Source organism: Sapajus apella, unplaced genomic scaffold (genome assembly GCF_009761245.1).
Source record: "Sapajus apella isolate SASKATOON/1434 unplaced genomic scaffold, GSC_monkey_1.0 scaffold10, whole genome shotgun sequence".
In the NCBI taxonomy this organism is placed as follows: domain Eukaryota; kingdom Metazoa; phylum Chordata; class Mammalia; order Primates; family Cebidae; genus Sapajus; species Sapajus apella.
This window is the reverse complement of record NW_022436950.1, coordinates 6,971,384-6,989,427: the sequence shown is the minus strand read 5'-3', so window position 1 is coordinate 6,989,427 and position 18,044 is coordinate 6,971,384. Positions and strand designations below refer to the sequence as shown.

General features: G+C 50.1%; 1 protein-coding gene across 5 annotated transcripts in view; it reads left to right on the top strand.

Annotated features, from left to right (window-relative positions):
• Positions 1-18,044, top strand: part of INPP5D (inositol polyphosphate-5-phosphatase D) — a 148,165-nt gene that overhangs the window by 113,703 nt on the left and 16,418 nt on the right. For all 5 annotated transcript variants that reach the window (XM_032277884.1, XM_032277881.1, XM_032277883.1 and 2 more), the window contains exons 19-22: positions 3,497-3,586; positions 5,754-5,867; positions 7,151-7,233; positions 11,699-11,786. In XM_032277884.1, the coding sequence (XP_032133775.1) occupies positions 3,497-3,586; positions 5,754-5,867; positions 7,151-7,233; positions 11,699-11,786 (375 nt within the window). The remainder of the gene's footprint in view (positions 1-3,496; positions 3,587-5,753; positions 5,868-7,150; positions 7,234-11,698; positions 11,787-18,044) is intronic.

Genomic DNA, 18,044 nt, shown 5'->3' with positions numbered 1-18,044 from the left:
AGATCCACCCACCCCAGCCTCCCAAAGTGCTGGGTTTACAGGCATGAGCCACTGCACCAAGCCCAGTGGTATTATTTTTAAAACTGCAAATTCCCAGACAATGGCCTCCAAAGGAGGGCCACCCTGGCCCTCGGAGTGAGGAGAGGGTGGGGGAATCCTGCTGCTGCCCAGTGGCCTCCTTCGTGGCGCCCACCCTCTCTGGGGACTGGCAAATTTGATCCCACAAGTTTAACTCTGGTCCTATACATGGAGTTGATTTCCATTCCTATCTTCTGTGCATGTCTTCTGCTGCCCAGAAGAGCCCAGAGCAGCTACCCTGAAACAGCTGAACACACGCACCCTGCGTTCCTTGCTGAAGGAATGAGCTCTGGCTCCCAGAAGTGACGTCACTAGACGAACTTCACACAACACCTTTAGATGTGTGGGAGGGCAGCCCGCCCTCACAGCCACGGCCAGGGCATCGTCCCAGCTTCCAAAGCTCAAAGTGCCCACGTCCTACCCTCTGCCTGCAGCCTCCTCACTTGTGCATTCTCTCCTTGTCCTCCACCACTCCTAGGACTCTCCAGACCTGTCACTCCCTCCCAACCCTGTCACTCCTGTCCTCCCCACGTCCTGCAGGTCTGCACGTCCTGCCCGTCCTTGTCTCAACATCTGCCTGCTTCAGCCAGCCTCTGCCCAGAGTCAGGAGAGAGTGGAGGCCTGCGGAATTACCACTTACTGCTTTGCACCTAAACCTGGCATTCGAAACTGCTCAACAGTGGAGGTTTTAGAGAAAGAGGAGGGAGATCAGTCCGGAAGTGGCGTCGAGGAGCAGGGAGGGCACCCTTTGTCCCCACCTGGGGAGGAAAACAAGCCTCAGCAGAGAGGCGGCAGTGTTTGCCATTCGGAGAGGGCTGGGTTTGGGAGGTGAAGGAAAGATTAAAGATACGGGGAATTTTGCTGATGATATTTCATTGAGTGCCAGAGGGCTCAGTGGAAGGGTTTAATGACTCGGGGTTGAGGGGAGGCAAGAAGTTGGAAAAGAAAAGGGAGTGGATATCAAGAAACGGGGGTGACCTGGGAGCCTCAGTCTTCTTGTGGCAATGAACATAGCCAGGTATATCATCTGTCTATTGCTGCATAACCGACTGCTCTAGCACTCAGTGACAGAGCAAGCATTTATTTGCTCGTGATTCTCTGGGCTAGGCTGAATTTGGACTGCTCATTCCCGGTTCTAGTTGGTGTCATCTGGGTACACTCAGGCAGGCGCCCAGTCAGATCTGGGGTGGGCTGGCTGTCGGCAGGCGTAAGGGTGGTACTCATCATCCAGCAGGCCAGTGCAGGCTTCTTCACTTCCTGGTCTCAGGGTTCCCAGCTGCAAGTCTCAGGTATGGAAGTTCTTCCTAAGGCTCTGTTGGCCTCATGTTTTCTGAGATCCCATTGGCCAAAGGAAGTCACGTGGCCAAGCCAAGACCCATGGTGGGAGGGGACCACAGAGAGTGGTTACTGGGAGGAGGACTGGGTCATTGAGGGCCAGCATCTTCCTGTCCACCTCCCAGGCTTAAGAGCACACTATAGTGCCATTGCTAGTATGTTCAGTACATATCTGAAATATTCTGAGAATGCCTAAAACAAACCCACTTGTCAACCCATTAAACTCTCCTCTCCTCAACTCCCACTGCAAACCTGTACCCGTGCGCTCAGCCTGACTCCCCACCCCCATCCTCTCCTGCCTCACACAGCACTGGACCTCACTGACTTCCTCTTGCTCATGTCCAGTTTGGTTTGTTTTTTTTTTTTTTGAGACAGTCTTGCTCTGTCGTGGAGGCTGAAGTGCAATGGCACCATCTTGACTCACTGCAACCTCTGCCTCCTGGGTTCAAGCAATTCTCCTGCCTCCGCCTCCCAAGCGGCTGGGATTACAGGCGCCCGCCACCATGCCTGGCTAATTTTTTGTATTTTTAGTAGAGATGGGGTTTCACCATGTTGGCCAGGCTGGTCTGGAACTCCTGGCCTCAAGTGATCGACCCACCACGGCTTCCTGAAGTGCTGGGATTACAGGCGTGAGCCACCGTGCCCAGCCTCAGGTCCAGTTTTTAAGCTGATGCCCTCGCATCTTCCTCCCTCCTGTCTCAGAGAAGGGGTAGCCTCCTTTCCTTCCTGCCCAGCCTTTGCCCCTGGACCCTTGACTCCATCTGCTCCTCCTCCACCACCAGTCAGTGCCCCTACTCCCATCCTCATTGTCAGTCACTTTCTTGTTCTGTCTTACGGTTTCCATGTGTTTCTCTGGTGATCCTTAGTAAGTGACCTTTTTCTCTTTTCATGTTTATTAGCCACCTATATTTTTTGGTGAATTTTCTGTTCATATCTCTGGTTGGTTGAGGGGTGGGGTGTTTATCTTTTTCTTGCTGATTGTAAACGCTGTCTAGGAAAGCATACGAAGTGTGTGTTGTCAGCTCCTTGTCTCCTTTGCTGGCAGTGTTTTCTTTGCCCACCCTTTCACGGTTGGTGTGCCCTGGAATTCCATCCTCAGCCCTTCTTATCTTTCACGTGAAAGCCCAAACACACTCATGTCTTCTGCTCCCACCTAATCCCAAGACTCCAAATCTAAAGATGCATCTCCAGCCTTGAGTACCCATTTCCTGCCAGGCATCTCCAGTGGGCTATCTCGAAGCAACTGCCTTTCTAGAACTGCCCTCTTTCTCTTGCCCCTTCCCAAAGTGCTTTGCTGCCTCCATTCTCACCCTAGTCAAGCTCCTTAACAGAGTTTTCTACACGAAGCATCCTCTGCTCTCTCCCAGTTCTGTGAGGCATCATGGGGTGGAGAAGGTGTCCTGTCTCTCCCACCGATGAGCTGAGTGACCTTAAGTCCCCTTCCTACTCTGTATTTGGGGCTTGTCATCAATAAAATAAAGTGGGTCAGGGCAGTGGCTCATGTCTGTAATCCCAGCACTTTGGGCGGGTAGATCACCTGAGCTCAGGAGTTTGAGACCAGCCTGGCCAACGTGACAAAACCTCATCTCTGCAAAAAACAAAGATTCGCCAGTCACCATGGCACGCACCTGTAATCCCAGCTATTTGGGAGGCTGAGGCATAAGAACTGCCTGAGCCTGGGAGGTGGAGATTGCAGTGAGCCAAGATCGTGCCACTGCACTCTAGCCTGGGCAGCAGAGCGAGACCCTGCCTCAAAAAAATAAAATTAAAATTAAAATTAAAAAATAAAATGATTAGACCAGAAAAATTTCCACGTTTCACACTCCCTAATCCATTCAAAAAGCCATAGGTCTTTAGGAAAACTAGCCCAGGCTTCTTTTATCTACGAAGGAGGCAGTGTACGTACTGCCTTCCACTGAACCCTTGAAGCCTTGCCGTGGAAGGCCAACAGGACAACAGGTGCAAACCTTCGCGTTTCTGGAGGCTCCATCGTTAAACTTTCCTCCTATTTTAGGATTGCCATCATTGGCTTGACCAGAGGGCTTCTTCTCTCCTGCTTAAAAATGCCTTTCCTCCACTGCAGGCAGCACCACCGACATCATGACGAGTGACCACAGCCCTGTCTTTGCCACGTTTGAGGCAGGGGTCACTTCCCAGTTTGTTTCCAAGAATGGTAAGCAAAGGATGGTCTGTTTCTCTGTTTTCCTCATGGCAAGGGGCGCCGGGCGCTTGTCTTCCGTGTAGCAGTCAGTGGGTCTGCATGAGAGGAAGGCACCTCTTCCCAGACAGGCCATGCTCCGTCAGTCACGTCTCTTCACGTCCCAGCCACAGCACAGTTTCAGTCCAGAGAATGTACTCGCTCTGCTTGGCAAATATGTCAGCCTTTTGAGCTTCAGTTTTAGTCTGAAAAAAATGGGTAAATCAGTGTTTCCCAAGGTGTGGCCTGTCTCTCACTGAAGACAATTCTCGGGTTGAGGGGGGCAGGGGACACAGATAAACATTTATTAGTAATGCCTTTATTTTAACATGTTTTAAATTTATGTCTTCTGTTTAAGGCAAGCAACATTGCTTTTCCATTCAGTATTGTGATATACCTTACTCAGTTACATTTAATTTTAAAAAGTGAGTCCAGCCGGGTGCGGTGGCTCAAGCCTGTAATCCCAGCACTTTGGGAGGCCGAGGCGGGTGAATCACGAGCTCAAGAGATCGAGACCATCCTGGTCAACATGGTGAAACCCTGTCTCTACTAAAAATACAAAAAATTAGCTGGGCGTGGTGGTGCATGCCTGTAATCCCAGCTACTCAGGAGGCTGAGGCAGGAGAATTGCCTGAACCCAGGAGGCGGAGTTTGCGGTGAGCTGAGATCACTCCATTGCACTCCAGCCTGGGTAATAAGAGTGAAACTCCGTCTCAAAAAAAAAAAAAAAAAAAAAAAAAAAAGGCATCGTACAGGTGAGTGGTGCCCAGAGATGGTAACAATCATGAAGATGGGATGCAGATGACTGAGTTTTGGGAAACACCACAGTAAATCATATTTAGATTTGCAGGTAATTTTTCAAATAGTCCAGCTCAGCCCTGGTCACCAGGCTACCCTTGTCCCAGCTGGGACTGGGTATTCTCTGGAATGTGTCCATCCAGCCCTTGGCCCAAGTGACCAGAGAGCCATGTTTTCTCTGCCTAGTCTCTGCTTCTGTGGTCAGCCCACTGTTCGCCAGGCTCCTTTAGGAAGACTGAGCCTAGGGGACCCAAATACAGGGAAAGACCATCTTGCTCTGTGTCCTTCATGCCTTGGGGGACACCAGTGAGGCCGGAGCACTGTCTTTCTGGAATGTTTTTCTCCATCCTATTGCGTCTAACATCCATGGCCCCAGAAACGTGAACTCCCCTCTTCAGCGAAGCCTTGACCCACCATCTCGTCTCCTTCCTAGGTCTGGCCACTGTGCCTTTCTAGAATCTTCCTAGCCCTTAGGCTGGACCTCTTCCCCAACTTCCACCTGTCTCCCCTTTCTCTGAGCTCCTGCAGCCTTGAAGGGGTTGCCCCTGCCATCTCCTCTGTTCCGGCATAGCGCATCCTCAGTGCCCGGCAGGGCTTCATTCCACAGGGACTCCGTATACCCTAGATGCTCAAAAACACTGATCACCGGGCCTGAGTGTTGATTGGGCATTTACCTAAGCAGAGCCTGGACAGGGCACTGCGGGGTTTAGAAAGAGAAAGGAAAGAAGGAAGAATGTGAGGGAAGGAAAGATTTGTTCATGCTCTCAGAACATCACTCTGTTCTATGGCCCAAAATGTATATGAAAGGACAGAACACTGGTTTTTCTTGCAAAAGCATGGTCTAAATTAACACAATTGCAGGCAAGTTAACTCTGTGCAAATGAGCTTACAGAGCCCAGAGTTAAGGAGTGGGAATAACTGTGCCTAAGGGAGAAAGAGCAACTAGCCCTCCCTACCTGAACTCAGAAACAGCATTGAGTTGAGTACTGAGCAACTGAGCCATTCTACAAAGTCCTTTTGCCGAAACTAGCTGGGAGCCTGAAGGGGCGGGGGGCGGGTAATTGCCTGAGGCCACGCAGCTTTAGTGACAGAGCTGAGACAGGTCCAGAGTCCTGGGACTCTGAGTCTTTCTGCCCTGCTCTCTGCCCTGGCCAGCTCACAATGCATCAGAGAGGCCGGCGATGCTCCGATGGGTGCTGGATTTCGCTGTAGCTTACTTCTTCTCCCACTAGACTCCCACCTTCCTGGGACCCCGAGAAGGAGTCAGTGTGTGGCATGAGAACTAATTTGAAATGCTCCATCTCCAGGCATGTCCTGGAACTGAATCTCTCTTCTCCCGTTCTAGGTCCTGGCACTGTCGACAGCCAGGGGCAGATCGAGTTTCTCAGGTGCTATGCCACATTGAAGACCAAGTCCCAGACCAAGTTCTACCTGGAGTTCCACTCCAGCTGCCTGGAGAGTGAGTGACTGCTCTACCGCCTTCTGGGCGGAGCCGGCCGGAGCCCTCTTAGAAACACCTTTCCTACCTGTCACTTTGCTCCATTTTTCCTCTCCCTGGAAAGGACTCACGGAGTGGGGCAGAGAAGTGGGGCTGCAGGTGGATGGCTCAAGGGGACACTTAGTTACTGAGAGGGGTCCCTGTGGCCTGGGCAGCCGAGGGGCAGGGGCAGCCATGAATGTACTGACCCCTCAGTCCCTTGTATGTGGCAGGCGGGCTCCCATCCCTGCCCCTCAGGGCGGACTGTGACCCACTCAAGGTTCCCTGGGGCTCTGACTCAACCAGAGAGTGTTGGGCCCATGTCCAGACCTCAAAGAGCCGGCGTGGGGGCCTAAGCAGCAGCCGCCTGCTGTCACCCTGCCCCCCTTGCTCTTTTGAATCACGGCATCTTTCTTGGGGATCTGCAGTGCCCAAAAGCAAGCAGGAGATGGACAGGCTTCCCTGAGCCAGCAGCATTTAGCACAAAGTGTGTTTACGAAACACCCTTTCCGGGTGACGTTTCTAGGCATACTGTCTAAAGCTGTCTCACGCCAGGCAAGAGCTGCGTGTATCCAGCCCTCTTCGTTGAGATGGTCTGCAGAGTGGTGGGGGGAGGAAAAGGGGGGATCAACTTCACAAAAGGGCATTTTGTGAGGCCCTGACTGGGATGCTTCCAGAAATCAGGAAGAAGCGTGTGCTGCCCCTTTGGTCCCCGCTTCCTTCTCCAGCTCAGCTAGGCCCAGGCCTGGTGCTAGAGCAGCCTTGGCCACTGAGTCCCCAAGCCCCAGTTCACCCAGCAGGGTCAAAGCAGTTCGAAAAATGACGAAGAATTTTGTGCGGGCGTTTTTAATAAACTATCAAGACACTTGCATACATTTCTATGGAAACAGCATATTAGGAAGCTTAAATTAGAATTTCAAAAGGCTGCTATCTTGAGTGGCGTGGGACGAGCTGTCAAGTTTCCTAATCTTTTTTCCTATGATGTGATGATTTCTTTGTTGCCTGGTTTGTTGCAAAGAGGAACTGAAAAGGAGGGGGAAATCTCTTTGATTTTCCTAAACACAATTAGACCATGTTGGCAAATGACCAATCCCTGCACAAAAACAGAATCTCCAGCAGGCCTGACTTCTAAATGAGGCCGAGCCCCGAGATTAAAAAAAAAGAGACTGTGTATCTTCCTCGGTCTGGGTGGGTTGACCCAGGGAGTTTTTTCCGTCTGGTTCTTGCTCTGTTTTCTGAAAACCAGCCTTCTTGTCTTCCAACAGGTTTTGTCAAGAGTCAGGAAGGAGAAAATGAAGAAGGAAGTGAGGGGGAGCTGCTGGTGAAGTTTGGTGAGACCCTTCCCAAGGTAATTCTAGAGGAAGGCATTCCCCAGGGGGAGGGTTGCATTTGCTAGGCCAGTCATACCCGCCAGTGGCAGAGCCCTGCCAGGCCTGACCAGGGGAGCAGGAATCTCAGAGACCAAGTGCAGAAAGAGGCCGCTCCAGGAGCAAGCTCTCGCTCGAGGTGGTTCATGCCGCGCTTCGCAGCAGTGGGTATGCGGCCTCATTCTTCCTAAATGCTTTCAGTTCCCCTAAAGCATCACAGAAGGGACCTAGAGGTCAGCTCGCCTAACCACGTGATTTTGCAAAGACAGAAACTCAGGTGTGGGGCCACAAGCTGTTTGCTCGTGGCCTTGTGGCTGCGGTAACACGCCTAGGATGCAACCCCAAGATGCCAGTTCTCCCTTTGGTGCCTGTTTTCCTATTCGGCGCTGGCTCATAGAATCGAGTACAGAGGGGCATAGAAAGGAGCTCATTGGCTCCTAATCATACACTTGTGAACACAGGAAGGACTTGACATGTCTGTGGCCCTGCAAGAGCAGAGGGTGGAATTGAGAACACTCAACCAGGCCGGGCACACTGGCTCACGCCTGTAATCCCAGCACTTTGGGAGGCTGAGGCAGGTGGATCACCAGAGGTCAGGAGTTCAAGATCAGCCTGGCCAACATGGCAAAACCCTGTCTCTACTAAAAATACAAAAATTAGCCGAGCATGGTGGCTCATGCCTGTAATCCCAGCTACTAGGAGGGCTGAGGCAGGAGAATCACTCGAACCCAGGAGGCGGAGGTTTCAGTGAGCCGAGATCATGCCACTGCACTCTAGCCTGGGCAACAGAATGAAACTCTGTCTCAAAAAAAAAAAAAAAAGGAAAAAGAAAAGAAAGAAAGAAGAAAACACTCAACCAAACCTTAGTGGGAACACATTCTTCTTTGCTGTAGAAAAAATAGTTTTCTAGCCTGTTGTGGTAGCTCACACATGTAATCCCAGCACTTTGGGAAGCCAAGGCAAGGGGATTGCTTGAGCCCAGAAGTTCAAGACCAGCCTGGGAAACATAATGACACCCCATCTCTACAAAAAAAAAAAAAAAAAAAAAATAAAAAAAATTTTTTCTACCTTTTTTTTTTGAGACCGAGTCTTGCTCTGTCACCCAGGCTGGAGTGAAGTGGCGCCATCTTGGCTCACTGCAACCTTGACCTCCCGGGTGCAAGCGATTCTCCTGCCTCAGCCTCCCAAGTAGCTTGCACTACAGGTGTGCACCACTATACCCAGCTAATTTTTCTATTTTTCGTAGAGACGGGGTTCCCCATGTTGGCCACCCTGGTCTCAAACTCCTGACCTCAAGTGATCCACTGGTCTTGGCCTCCCAAAGTGCTGGGATTACAGGTGTGAGCCACTGCACCCAGCCCAAAACATTTGTGTTTTTTAATTAGCCAGGCATGATGGTGCATGCCTGTAGCTGCTCTGGAGGCTGAGGCGGGAGGATAACCTGAGCCTAGGGGATCCAGGCTGAGTGAGCTGCGATCATGCCACTGCACTCCAGCCTGGGTGGTGCAGTGAGACCCTGTCTCTATTAATGTTTTTCTACTGAAATTGCTTTAGTGATGCTAAATTGACAGTGGAGGTGTTGGCTGTCATTGAGTGCAAGCTTATTAGGAGCTCATTAGTTGTGCACGCTGGGTAGGAAGTGGAGTTTCTTTCTCACACCACAAGGGAGGGGTGGAATGAAGAGGAATCCCGGGCCAGGCAGATCCATCACAGGAGGTGAGGTGTCTTGGGGGTTGCCCTTGGAGGTGACACTCGAGGTGAATTTTAAAGGACAGTCTTAAACAGGGGGAGCGACCCATCATCTCCTGAGACGAGCAGGATGTAGGCAGGTTTCAGGGGGCTGGACCCACATTGACATTAACCTTTGATTGGAACCAACTCTCAGGCCACGTAAAAAGGCCGTATCAGCCAGGCAGGGTGGCTCACGCCTATAATCCCAGTCCTTTGGGAGGCTGAGGTGGGCAAATCACCCGAGGTTGGGAGTTCGAGACCAGCCTGACCAACATGGAGAAACCCCATCTCTACTAAAAATATAAAAATTAGCTAGGCGTGGTGACACATGCCTGTAATCCCAGCAACTAGGAAGGCTGAGGCAGGAGAATCACTTGAACCCGGGAGGCGGAGGTTGCGGTGAGCCAAGATCGCACCATTGCACTCCAGGGCAACAAGAGCGAAACTCTGCTGAAAAAAAAAAAAAAAAAAAAGAAAAAAAGGCCCCATCATCTCAGGAGCAGAGGCTGATGCCTGAACTCAAGATTCCCCCAGCTGGGCCACAATTCTAAATTACTTAGAGGCTGCAGCCAGCCAGTTCACATGGCTCTGACTGGGGTCTCCCGCAGAGGCCCAGGTAGAGCTGTCAGAAGTCCCCGTTCTGGGGCTGTCTTCAGGCCCCTGGGTCATGGCGGTTCTGAACTTCAAGGAGACATTTCAACCTCACCCAGCCCAAGCCTGCCCTCCTGCTCCTCCTCCATGGCTGCTTCCAGGCAGGGCCTGAGCAGTCATTTCCTCCTTTGGTGATGTTGGAAAAGAGACCAGCACCCCATTTCCCAACACATTCACCCCCTGGTCCAGCTCAGGGACCCCCTAGGGCACCCTGTCTTCTTCCACTCCCCACATCCTTGAAGCCACCAAGTCCTGCTGTTTCTCTTGCCTCTGTCCCCTCCCTCCATCCTCTTGCCCCTTCCCAGGCGGCTCCACCCCTCCTTTCTCTTGCTGAGGCATCCTAAACCCTGATGGATCTTTCTGGAATGCTTGTCTGATCCTGGTGTCCCCCTCTTTATCTGGTGCCCAGCAGGGCAAACAGCCTCATCTGCTGCTCCCACAGGACTGCGGGGGCCTTCACTGTCTCCTGCTCCCAGACCCCCGTCCCACCCCTGTTGCCTGGCAGCCTCCTCTCTTCACCCTGTAAGTCCCTGTGGCTCCGAGATAGTCCTCCTCCCGGCCACCCCCTGCAGGGTGGTGGTGTCCCACAGAGACATTCATTGTTCAGATGTCTGTCACCCCACTCCCCCCGCATCCCAGGGAGGACCAGGTCTTCCTCCCGCACCTGATGCCCCCAGCCCTGGCCCTGGGTCTAACTTAGAGCCAGACATCCCCTCGTGCCAGAAGCCAAGTGATGACGTAGAACCCTGGAATGCCGGGAGCGCCACTGCAATTTCCGGTCATCTGTTCTGGACCTTTTTTTTTGAGACTGAGTCTTGCTTTGTTGCCCAGGCTGGAGTGCCGTGGTGAGATCTCAGCTCACTGCAACCTCCACTTCCTGAGTTCAAGCGATTCTACTGCCTCAGCCTCCTGAATAGCTGGGATTACAGGCATTCACCACCACATCCCGCTAATTTTTGCATTTTTTGGTAGAGATGGGGTTTCACCATGTTGGCCAGGCTGGTCTCAAACTCCTGACCTCAAGTGATCCACCTGCCTCAGCCTCCCAAAGTGCTGAGATTATAGGGGTGAGCCACCGTACCCGGCCTGGAACTTTCTGAATGGAGATGTAATGAGTCTTTCCTGTTGGTCAACATGGTGCCCAGAGCCCTGCACCAGGAGCCTTTTGGTGTCTGGAAGGGAAGGGAGGGAACCGCCTAGAGCAGAGTGTCACCATTCTATTTGGCCCTCCCGTATGGAGTCATTGTGAGGAATAGCCCCACATCTCAAAAAGCCATAACTCGTGGCGGATGAGGAGCTGGTGAGCGTGTGATGCTCCTCCCTGCGCTCATGTGGACGCAGCCTCCACTGGTGAGGTCCGAGCCTCCCCCAGCTCTGTGCAAAGCCTGTTAGCAGCACCCCCCACACCCTCAACCAGGCCAGCAGGGCCTCTGGAGGAGTTGGCAGTCCTCAGCCAACTCCTGGGGCTTAACAATGTTAACCAGGAATGTGGGAGTCTGTCTGTTGTTCGCCGAGCCACACCCCCAACAATGGACAGGATGGACACAGAGGCTGCATTCTCCCCTGAGAGGGGTAGGCCTGGGTGCTGCCTTGGATGCAGCCACAGTCCTGGAGGAGGCCAAGGAGAAGGTCTGTGCTCTGTGGGGGGAGCCTGGCACAGGGTGGAGAGCAGAGGCCATTCCGGACCTGGTACCTGGCCCCACTTCCCTGTCAGCCTGCCTCCTCCTCCATGACCCTGGCATTGGCACAGGAAGGAAGTGGGGCAATGGATGGGGCCCATTTGGGGGTCACCCTTCTTGCTGGGACTTGGGAGCCAGGTCAGTTTAGGAGGCCTGGGATGCAGTGTGGAGGTGGGCGGGGACAGGGAAGGAAGCTAACCCCCACCTTGCTGGAGGGGGTATATGTGAAAGCTAGCCCCGCCCCCTGCTCTCTTGGGTATGGACAGCAGAGATTTGGATCTGATCACTAAGAACACCTTCCGTCATCCTCATCCACCCATCCCCCACCTGTCTCCTCACCTGTCCCTTCCCTGTCAACTCCAGTCCTGTGCCCTTCTCTCTGCAGCTGAAGCCCATTATCTCTGACCCTGAGTACCTGCTGGACCAGCACATCCTCATCAGCATCAAGTCCTCTGACAGCGACGAATCCTATGGTAATGGTCTGCAGACAGGTGCCACACCTGCCTGTGAGCTGGCTGCCTCTGACGTAGCCTCGTCTTCAGGGAGAGCCCTCCTGGCACTTCCGGTCATAAGCTCCTGCCTCTCCTTTCCTCATCCCAGGGCTGCGAGTGGGACTGTCACCACCACTAAGTCATCCTTCCCTCCCCACTGGGCTTCTGGGCAGGACAGCCAGCAGTGGCAACCCCTTCCAAGTGTTGAGCTTTCCCTGTTCTCCAATAAGTAAATGGAGGCTCAGAGAGGTCAAGTGACTTGTCCAGGTCACACAGGGAGTGGTGGCTGTGCCCTAATTTGAACCCAGGTCTGCCTGCCCTTCTCTGCTTCTGAGTCAGCCTCCTCAGCTCACAGGTCTCAAGCTGCAGACTCCCCTCTGCTGACCCAGACTCTGAAACACCTTCTCGGGCACAAAGGGGCTGCTGCTTCTGCCCCCAAGTGGCCACCCTCTGCATGAAGAACCCCCCCCAAGCCAGAGCGATTTGGGCTGAGGGGTGGTGCAGGGTCCCCTGGGTGGGACTTGGGGTGCTAGAAACACCAGCCCAAGGCTCTCTGGTCTTCTGCTCAGCATCACTCAGTGCCCAGACTGGGCAGGCTGTGGGGGCCTTTGGCCAAAGAGACACCAGGGGCTTTTGAACCATCTCCGCCTGTTTGTGGCTCCAGCCCAAAGTCAGGCTCACCCTGGCTGGACCACATGTGGCTAGACCATGGGGTGAGAGAGGCAGAGAGAGCCTGGAGGGGTCAGAGAGAGGCCAGAGGCAGGAGCCAGACCAAGCCTCTCCTTACAAGCCAAGCTAAGAGCAAATACCTTATCTTGAGGGCAGTAGGGAGCCATTGAAGATTCAAGCAAGGAAGGAACAGGATCAGATTCACATCTTGGAAATCTGCATCTGCAGTGATCATGATGACAGATGAGTGAGCCAGAATAGAAGCAGTGACTGTGAAAAAGGAGAGAAGAGGATAACATTGAGGGGAATGGAGTGGAACACTGTCTGGGCACGGGATTGGAGAAAGGGTCTGTATTCGTCTGTTCTCACACTGCTATAAGAACAAACCCAAGACTGGGTAATTTATAAAGGAAAGAGGTGCAATTGACTCACAGTTCCACAGGGCTGTGGAGGCCTCAGGAAACTTACAATCCTGGCAGAAGGGGAAGTAAACACGCCCTTCTTCACATGATGCAGGAAGGAGAAGTGGGTGCCCATCGATGGGGGAAGCTCCTTATAAAACCATCAGATCTCTTGAGAGCTCTCACTCTCACTATCACTATTGAGAAAAGGATGGGGAAACTGCCCCCATGATTCAATTATCTCCACTTGGTCCCTCCCATGACACCTAAGGATTATGGGAACTACAAGAAGAGATTTGGGTGGGGACACAGGCAAACCGTGTCAGGGTCTGAGCAGCTGCCTAAATGATCATTTTACTTCCTGCACTGGGTTAGGTGTAGTGCCGCGGGTAAGGGAGGCCAAGCCACAGCCACAGAGTACGAGGAAGACCAGAATGCTGTGGTGCTGGGGACACCATCAGAAGAGTTGGGTCAAGAAGAGGATGTGGTTACAATAGCAACTGTGGCCAAGGGACCCAGCACAAACACTGAGCATCCCTTTGATGGAGCGACTCAGACCATCCGCAGATTTGGTGAGAGCAGTGTCCATGGAAGGGCCGGAGTGACATCAGACCTCAGCAGTTAGGAGTGAACAGGGCTTGAGGAGGCAGAGGAGACTGCGCCTGGGTCAAGGGAGCACGTTCGTCCACTTGCTTGTTTGTTTGAAATGGAAGAGCTTTGAATGCTGCTGGGTGGAAGCCACTAAAGGGGAAGAGGCTGCAGACACAAAGGATGGCCCCGTGCACAGTCTCCCACTGTGCAGGCTCTGCCAACACTTGGCTGTGGGCACTGTCGCTGCCCTTCTTGGGGAGGCGAGGAAAGGAGGCTGGGAGACCTGAAGGTCACGCAGCTACTGAGCAGCTTGCTTGAGGTAACTACATGACGTTGGACCAGGGCCCAGGCAGCTCTTCCTGCCCCCCCCCAAGTGCGGCGCTGGCAAGAGGGTCCCTGAGCCAGAGGAGGGGTGGGCAGAGCCTGAGGAGTGCAATGGCCCTGATAGGGATGCCCTCAGGAGCATCTGAGTGGCTGCTGAAATGTCTGAAGCTCTGGTGGCAGGAAACAGGCAGTACACAAAACAGGTGCTTCATTTTCTCATTCAAATCCTGTATTTCTGCGACAGAGCAAGACCCTCTTCTCTAAAAATAAAATACTGTAATCCTCCTTTGTTTCTTCCTCTTCATATTCATACTCACAAATAGCATGTCATCATAATAAAAAGGAAAAGAGTCAACAGACAGTGGCATGCCAGCAATCATTTTTATTTTGGCTTCACATTTCCAGCCTCATGCATAGGCATACCTAGATTTTCATACTTATCATCACAGGAACATCATTTTATACTCTGCGTTCCTCACCTGGTGTTAGATGAAACACATTTTCCATGGTTCCTCCTGCTCCATCTTTGTGACTGCTCCTTTTGATGACTGCATAATACTCCATGGATTTACTGCATCCTCATTTTAAAAGTATCCCTCATTTGAAAAATACTTGAGGCTCTGTCAGTTGTTTTGTTGGTGCTGTCAGTAACCCTGAGATGAATCCCTTTGTGGACATTTTTATTATTCCTTAGCTACATTTTTTATTCTTTTGAGTAATCTCTTTAGGACAGGTGCCCATGTTTGCTGGGTCAGGGAGTGTCGATCAGTATTTGTGCTTCTTGGCACATGACACCAAACTGATCGCTGTAACGGCTGTCTCAGCCAACCTCACCATGGATAGGTTTCCCCAGATCCTTGCTGGCATTGGGTGGTTTTGTTTTTTGTTTTTGGAGGCTGGAGTGCAGTGGCACGATCGTGGCTCACTGCAACCTCTGCTTCCCAGGTTCAAGAGATTCTTGTGCCTCGGCCTCCCAAGTAGCTGAGATTAAAGGCATGCACCACCACGCCTCACTAAATTTTGTAATTTTTAGTAAAGATGGGGTTTCATCATGTTGGCCGGGCTGGTCTCAAACTCCTGACTTCAAGTGATCAGCCTACCTTGGCCTCCCAAAGTGCTGGAATTACAGGTGTGAGCTACCGTGCCTGGTGCATTGGGTGTAATTTTTCTCCCTTCCTATCTATGCTAACTTCATGTCTGTGAAAGAGCAAATTAGTGATTCCTTACTTTGCATTTTTGATGGCTAGGAAGGTGGAACTAATTTCCATTTACTAAAATTAACCAGCTGCAATTCTTTTTGTGTGAAATGTCTGTCTGTATTATCTGTGCATGTGTCTGCTGGAGATTTGATTTTGAGGACTTCGTTGTGCAGTTCAGATCTAGTGCCCTCTTGCCTTGGGAGCTGGCTGCAGATACTGTTCCGAATCCATTTCCTTTTTATTTTAGGTTTTTTCCCTGTGTGCAAGTTTGTTTTTTTTAATTGTATTTTGGGCTCTGGTGTACATGTGCGCACCCTGCATCCTGCAGGATTGTTGCATAGGTACATACACGCCGTCGTGGTTTACTGTCTCCAGCCTCCCCCACCCCCCGCCCCGCTTTCCCTCCCCTCCCCTTCTCCTCCACCCCCCACACCTAGCCCAGTGAGTGTTGTTCTCTTCCCTGTAACCAAGTGTTCTCATTGTTCGTCACCTTCCTATGAGAGAAAACATGCAGTGTTTTGTTTTCTGTTCTTGTGTCAGTTTACTGAGAATGATGGTTTCTAGATTCACCCATGTCTCTACAAAGGACACGAACTCATCGTTTTTTATGGCTGCATAGTATTCCATGGTGTATATGTGCCACATTTGCTTTGACCAGTCTATCATTGATGGGCCTTTGGGTTGGTTCCAGGTCTTTGCTATCGTAAACAGCACCGCAATGAACATACATGTGTATGTGTCTTTATAACAGAGTAATTTATAATCCTTTGGGTATATACCCAATAATGGGATTGCTGGGTCAAATGGAATTTCTATTTCTAGATCCTTGAGGAATCACCACACTGTCTTCCATAATGGTTGAACTAATTTACACTCCCACCAACAGTGTAAAAATGTTCCTTTTTCTCCACATCCTCTCCAGCATCTGTTGTCTTCAGATTTTAGTGATCACCATTCTAACCGACGGGAGATGGTATCTCAATGTGGTTTTGATTTGCATTTCTCTAATGACCAGTGATCATGAGCATTTTTTCATATGTTTGTTGGCCACATGTATGTCTTCTTTTGAAAAGTGTCCGTTCATATCCTTTGCACGCTTTTGAATGGGCTTGTTTTTTTCTTGTAAATCTACTTTAGTTCTTTGTAGATTCTGGATATTAGCCCTTTGTCAGATGGGTAGATTACAAAAATTTTTTCCCATTCTGTTGGTTGCTGGTTCACTCTAATGATCGTTGCTTTTGCTGTACAGAAGCTCTTAAGTTTAATTAGATCCTGTTTGTCTATTTTGGCTTTTGTTGCCAATGCTTTTGATGTTTTAGTCATGAAGTCCTTGCCTGTGCCTATGTCGTCCTGGATGGTGTTGCCTAGGATTTCTTCTAGGGTTTTTATGGTGTTAGTTCTTATGTTTAAATCTTTAATCCATCTGGAGTTAATTTTTGTATAAGGTGTAAGGAAGGGGTCCAGTTTCAGCTTCCTGCATATGGCTAGCCAGTTTTCCCAACACCATTTATTAAACAGGGAATCCTTTCCCCATTGCTTGTTTTTGTCTGGTTTGTCAAATATCAGATGGTTGTAGATGTGTGACATTGCTTCCAAGGCCTCTGTCCTGTTCCATTGGTCTATATCTCTGTTTTGGTACCAGTACCATGCTGTTTTGATTACTGTAGCCTTGTAGTATAGTTTGAAGTCAGGTAGTGTGATGCCTCCAGCTTTGTTCTTTTTGCTTAGGATTGTCTTGGCTATGCGGGCTCTCTTTTGGTTCCATATGAAGTTTAATGTGGTTTTTTCCAGTTCTGTGAAGAAGGCCAATGGTAGCTTGATGGGGATAGCATTGAATCTGTAAATTACTTTGGGCAGTATGGCCATTTTCACGATGTTGATTCTTCCTAACCATGAGCATGGAATGTTTTTCCATCTGTTTGTGTCCTCTCTTATTTCCTTGAGCAGTGGTTTGAGTTCTCCTTGGAGAGATCTTTTACATCCTTTGTCAGTTGTATTCCTAGGTATTTTATTCTCTTTGTAGCAATTGTAAATGGGAGTTTGCTCATGATTTGGCTCTCTGTTTGTCTGTTGTTGGTGTATAGAAATGCTTGTGATTTCTGCACATTGATTTCATATCCTGAGACTTTACTGAAGTTGCATATCAGCTTAAGGAGGTTTTGGGCTAAGATGATGAGGTCTTCTAAATATACGATCATGTCGTCTGCAAATAGGGACAATTTGACTTCTTCTTTTCCTAATTGAATGCCCTTTATTTCTTTTTCTTGCCTAATTACTCTGGCTAGAAATTCCAATACTATATTGAATAGGAGTGGTGAGAGAGAGCATCCTTGTCTAATACCAGTCTTTAAAGGGAATGCTTCTAGTTTTTGCCCATTTAGTATGATATTGGCTGTGGGTTTGTCATAAATAGCTTTTATTAATTTGAGATACATTCCATTGATACCTAGTTTATTGAGAGTTTTTAGCATAAAGGGCTGCTGAATTTTGTCAAAGGCCTTCTCTGCATCTATTGAGATAATCATGTGTTTTTTGTCTTTGGTTCTGCTTGTGTGGTGGATTACATTTATAGATTTGCATATGTTGAACCAGCTTTGCATCCCCAGGATGAATCCTACTTGATCATGGTAGATAAGCTTTTTGATGTGCTGTTGCCAGTATTTTATTGCAGATTTTTGCATCACTGTTCATCATGGATATTGGCCTGTAGTTTTCTTTTTTCATTGTATCTCTGCTGGGTTTTGGTATCAGGATGATATTGGTCTCATGGAAAGAGTTAGGAAGGATTCCCTCTTTTTGTATTGTTTAGAGTAGTTTCAACAGGAATGGTACCAGCTCCTCTTTGTACATCTGATAGAATTTGGCTGTGAACTCATCTGAACCTGGACATTTTTTGGTTGGTAGGCTGTTAATTGCTGCCTTGACTTCAGACCTTGTTATTGGTCTATTCAGGGTTTCCACTTCTTCCTGGCTTAGTCCTGGGAGTGTGCAAGTGTCCAGGAATTTATGCATTTATTTCAGATTTACTGGTTTATATGCATAGCGCTGTTTATAGT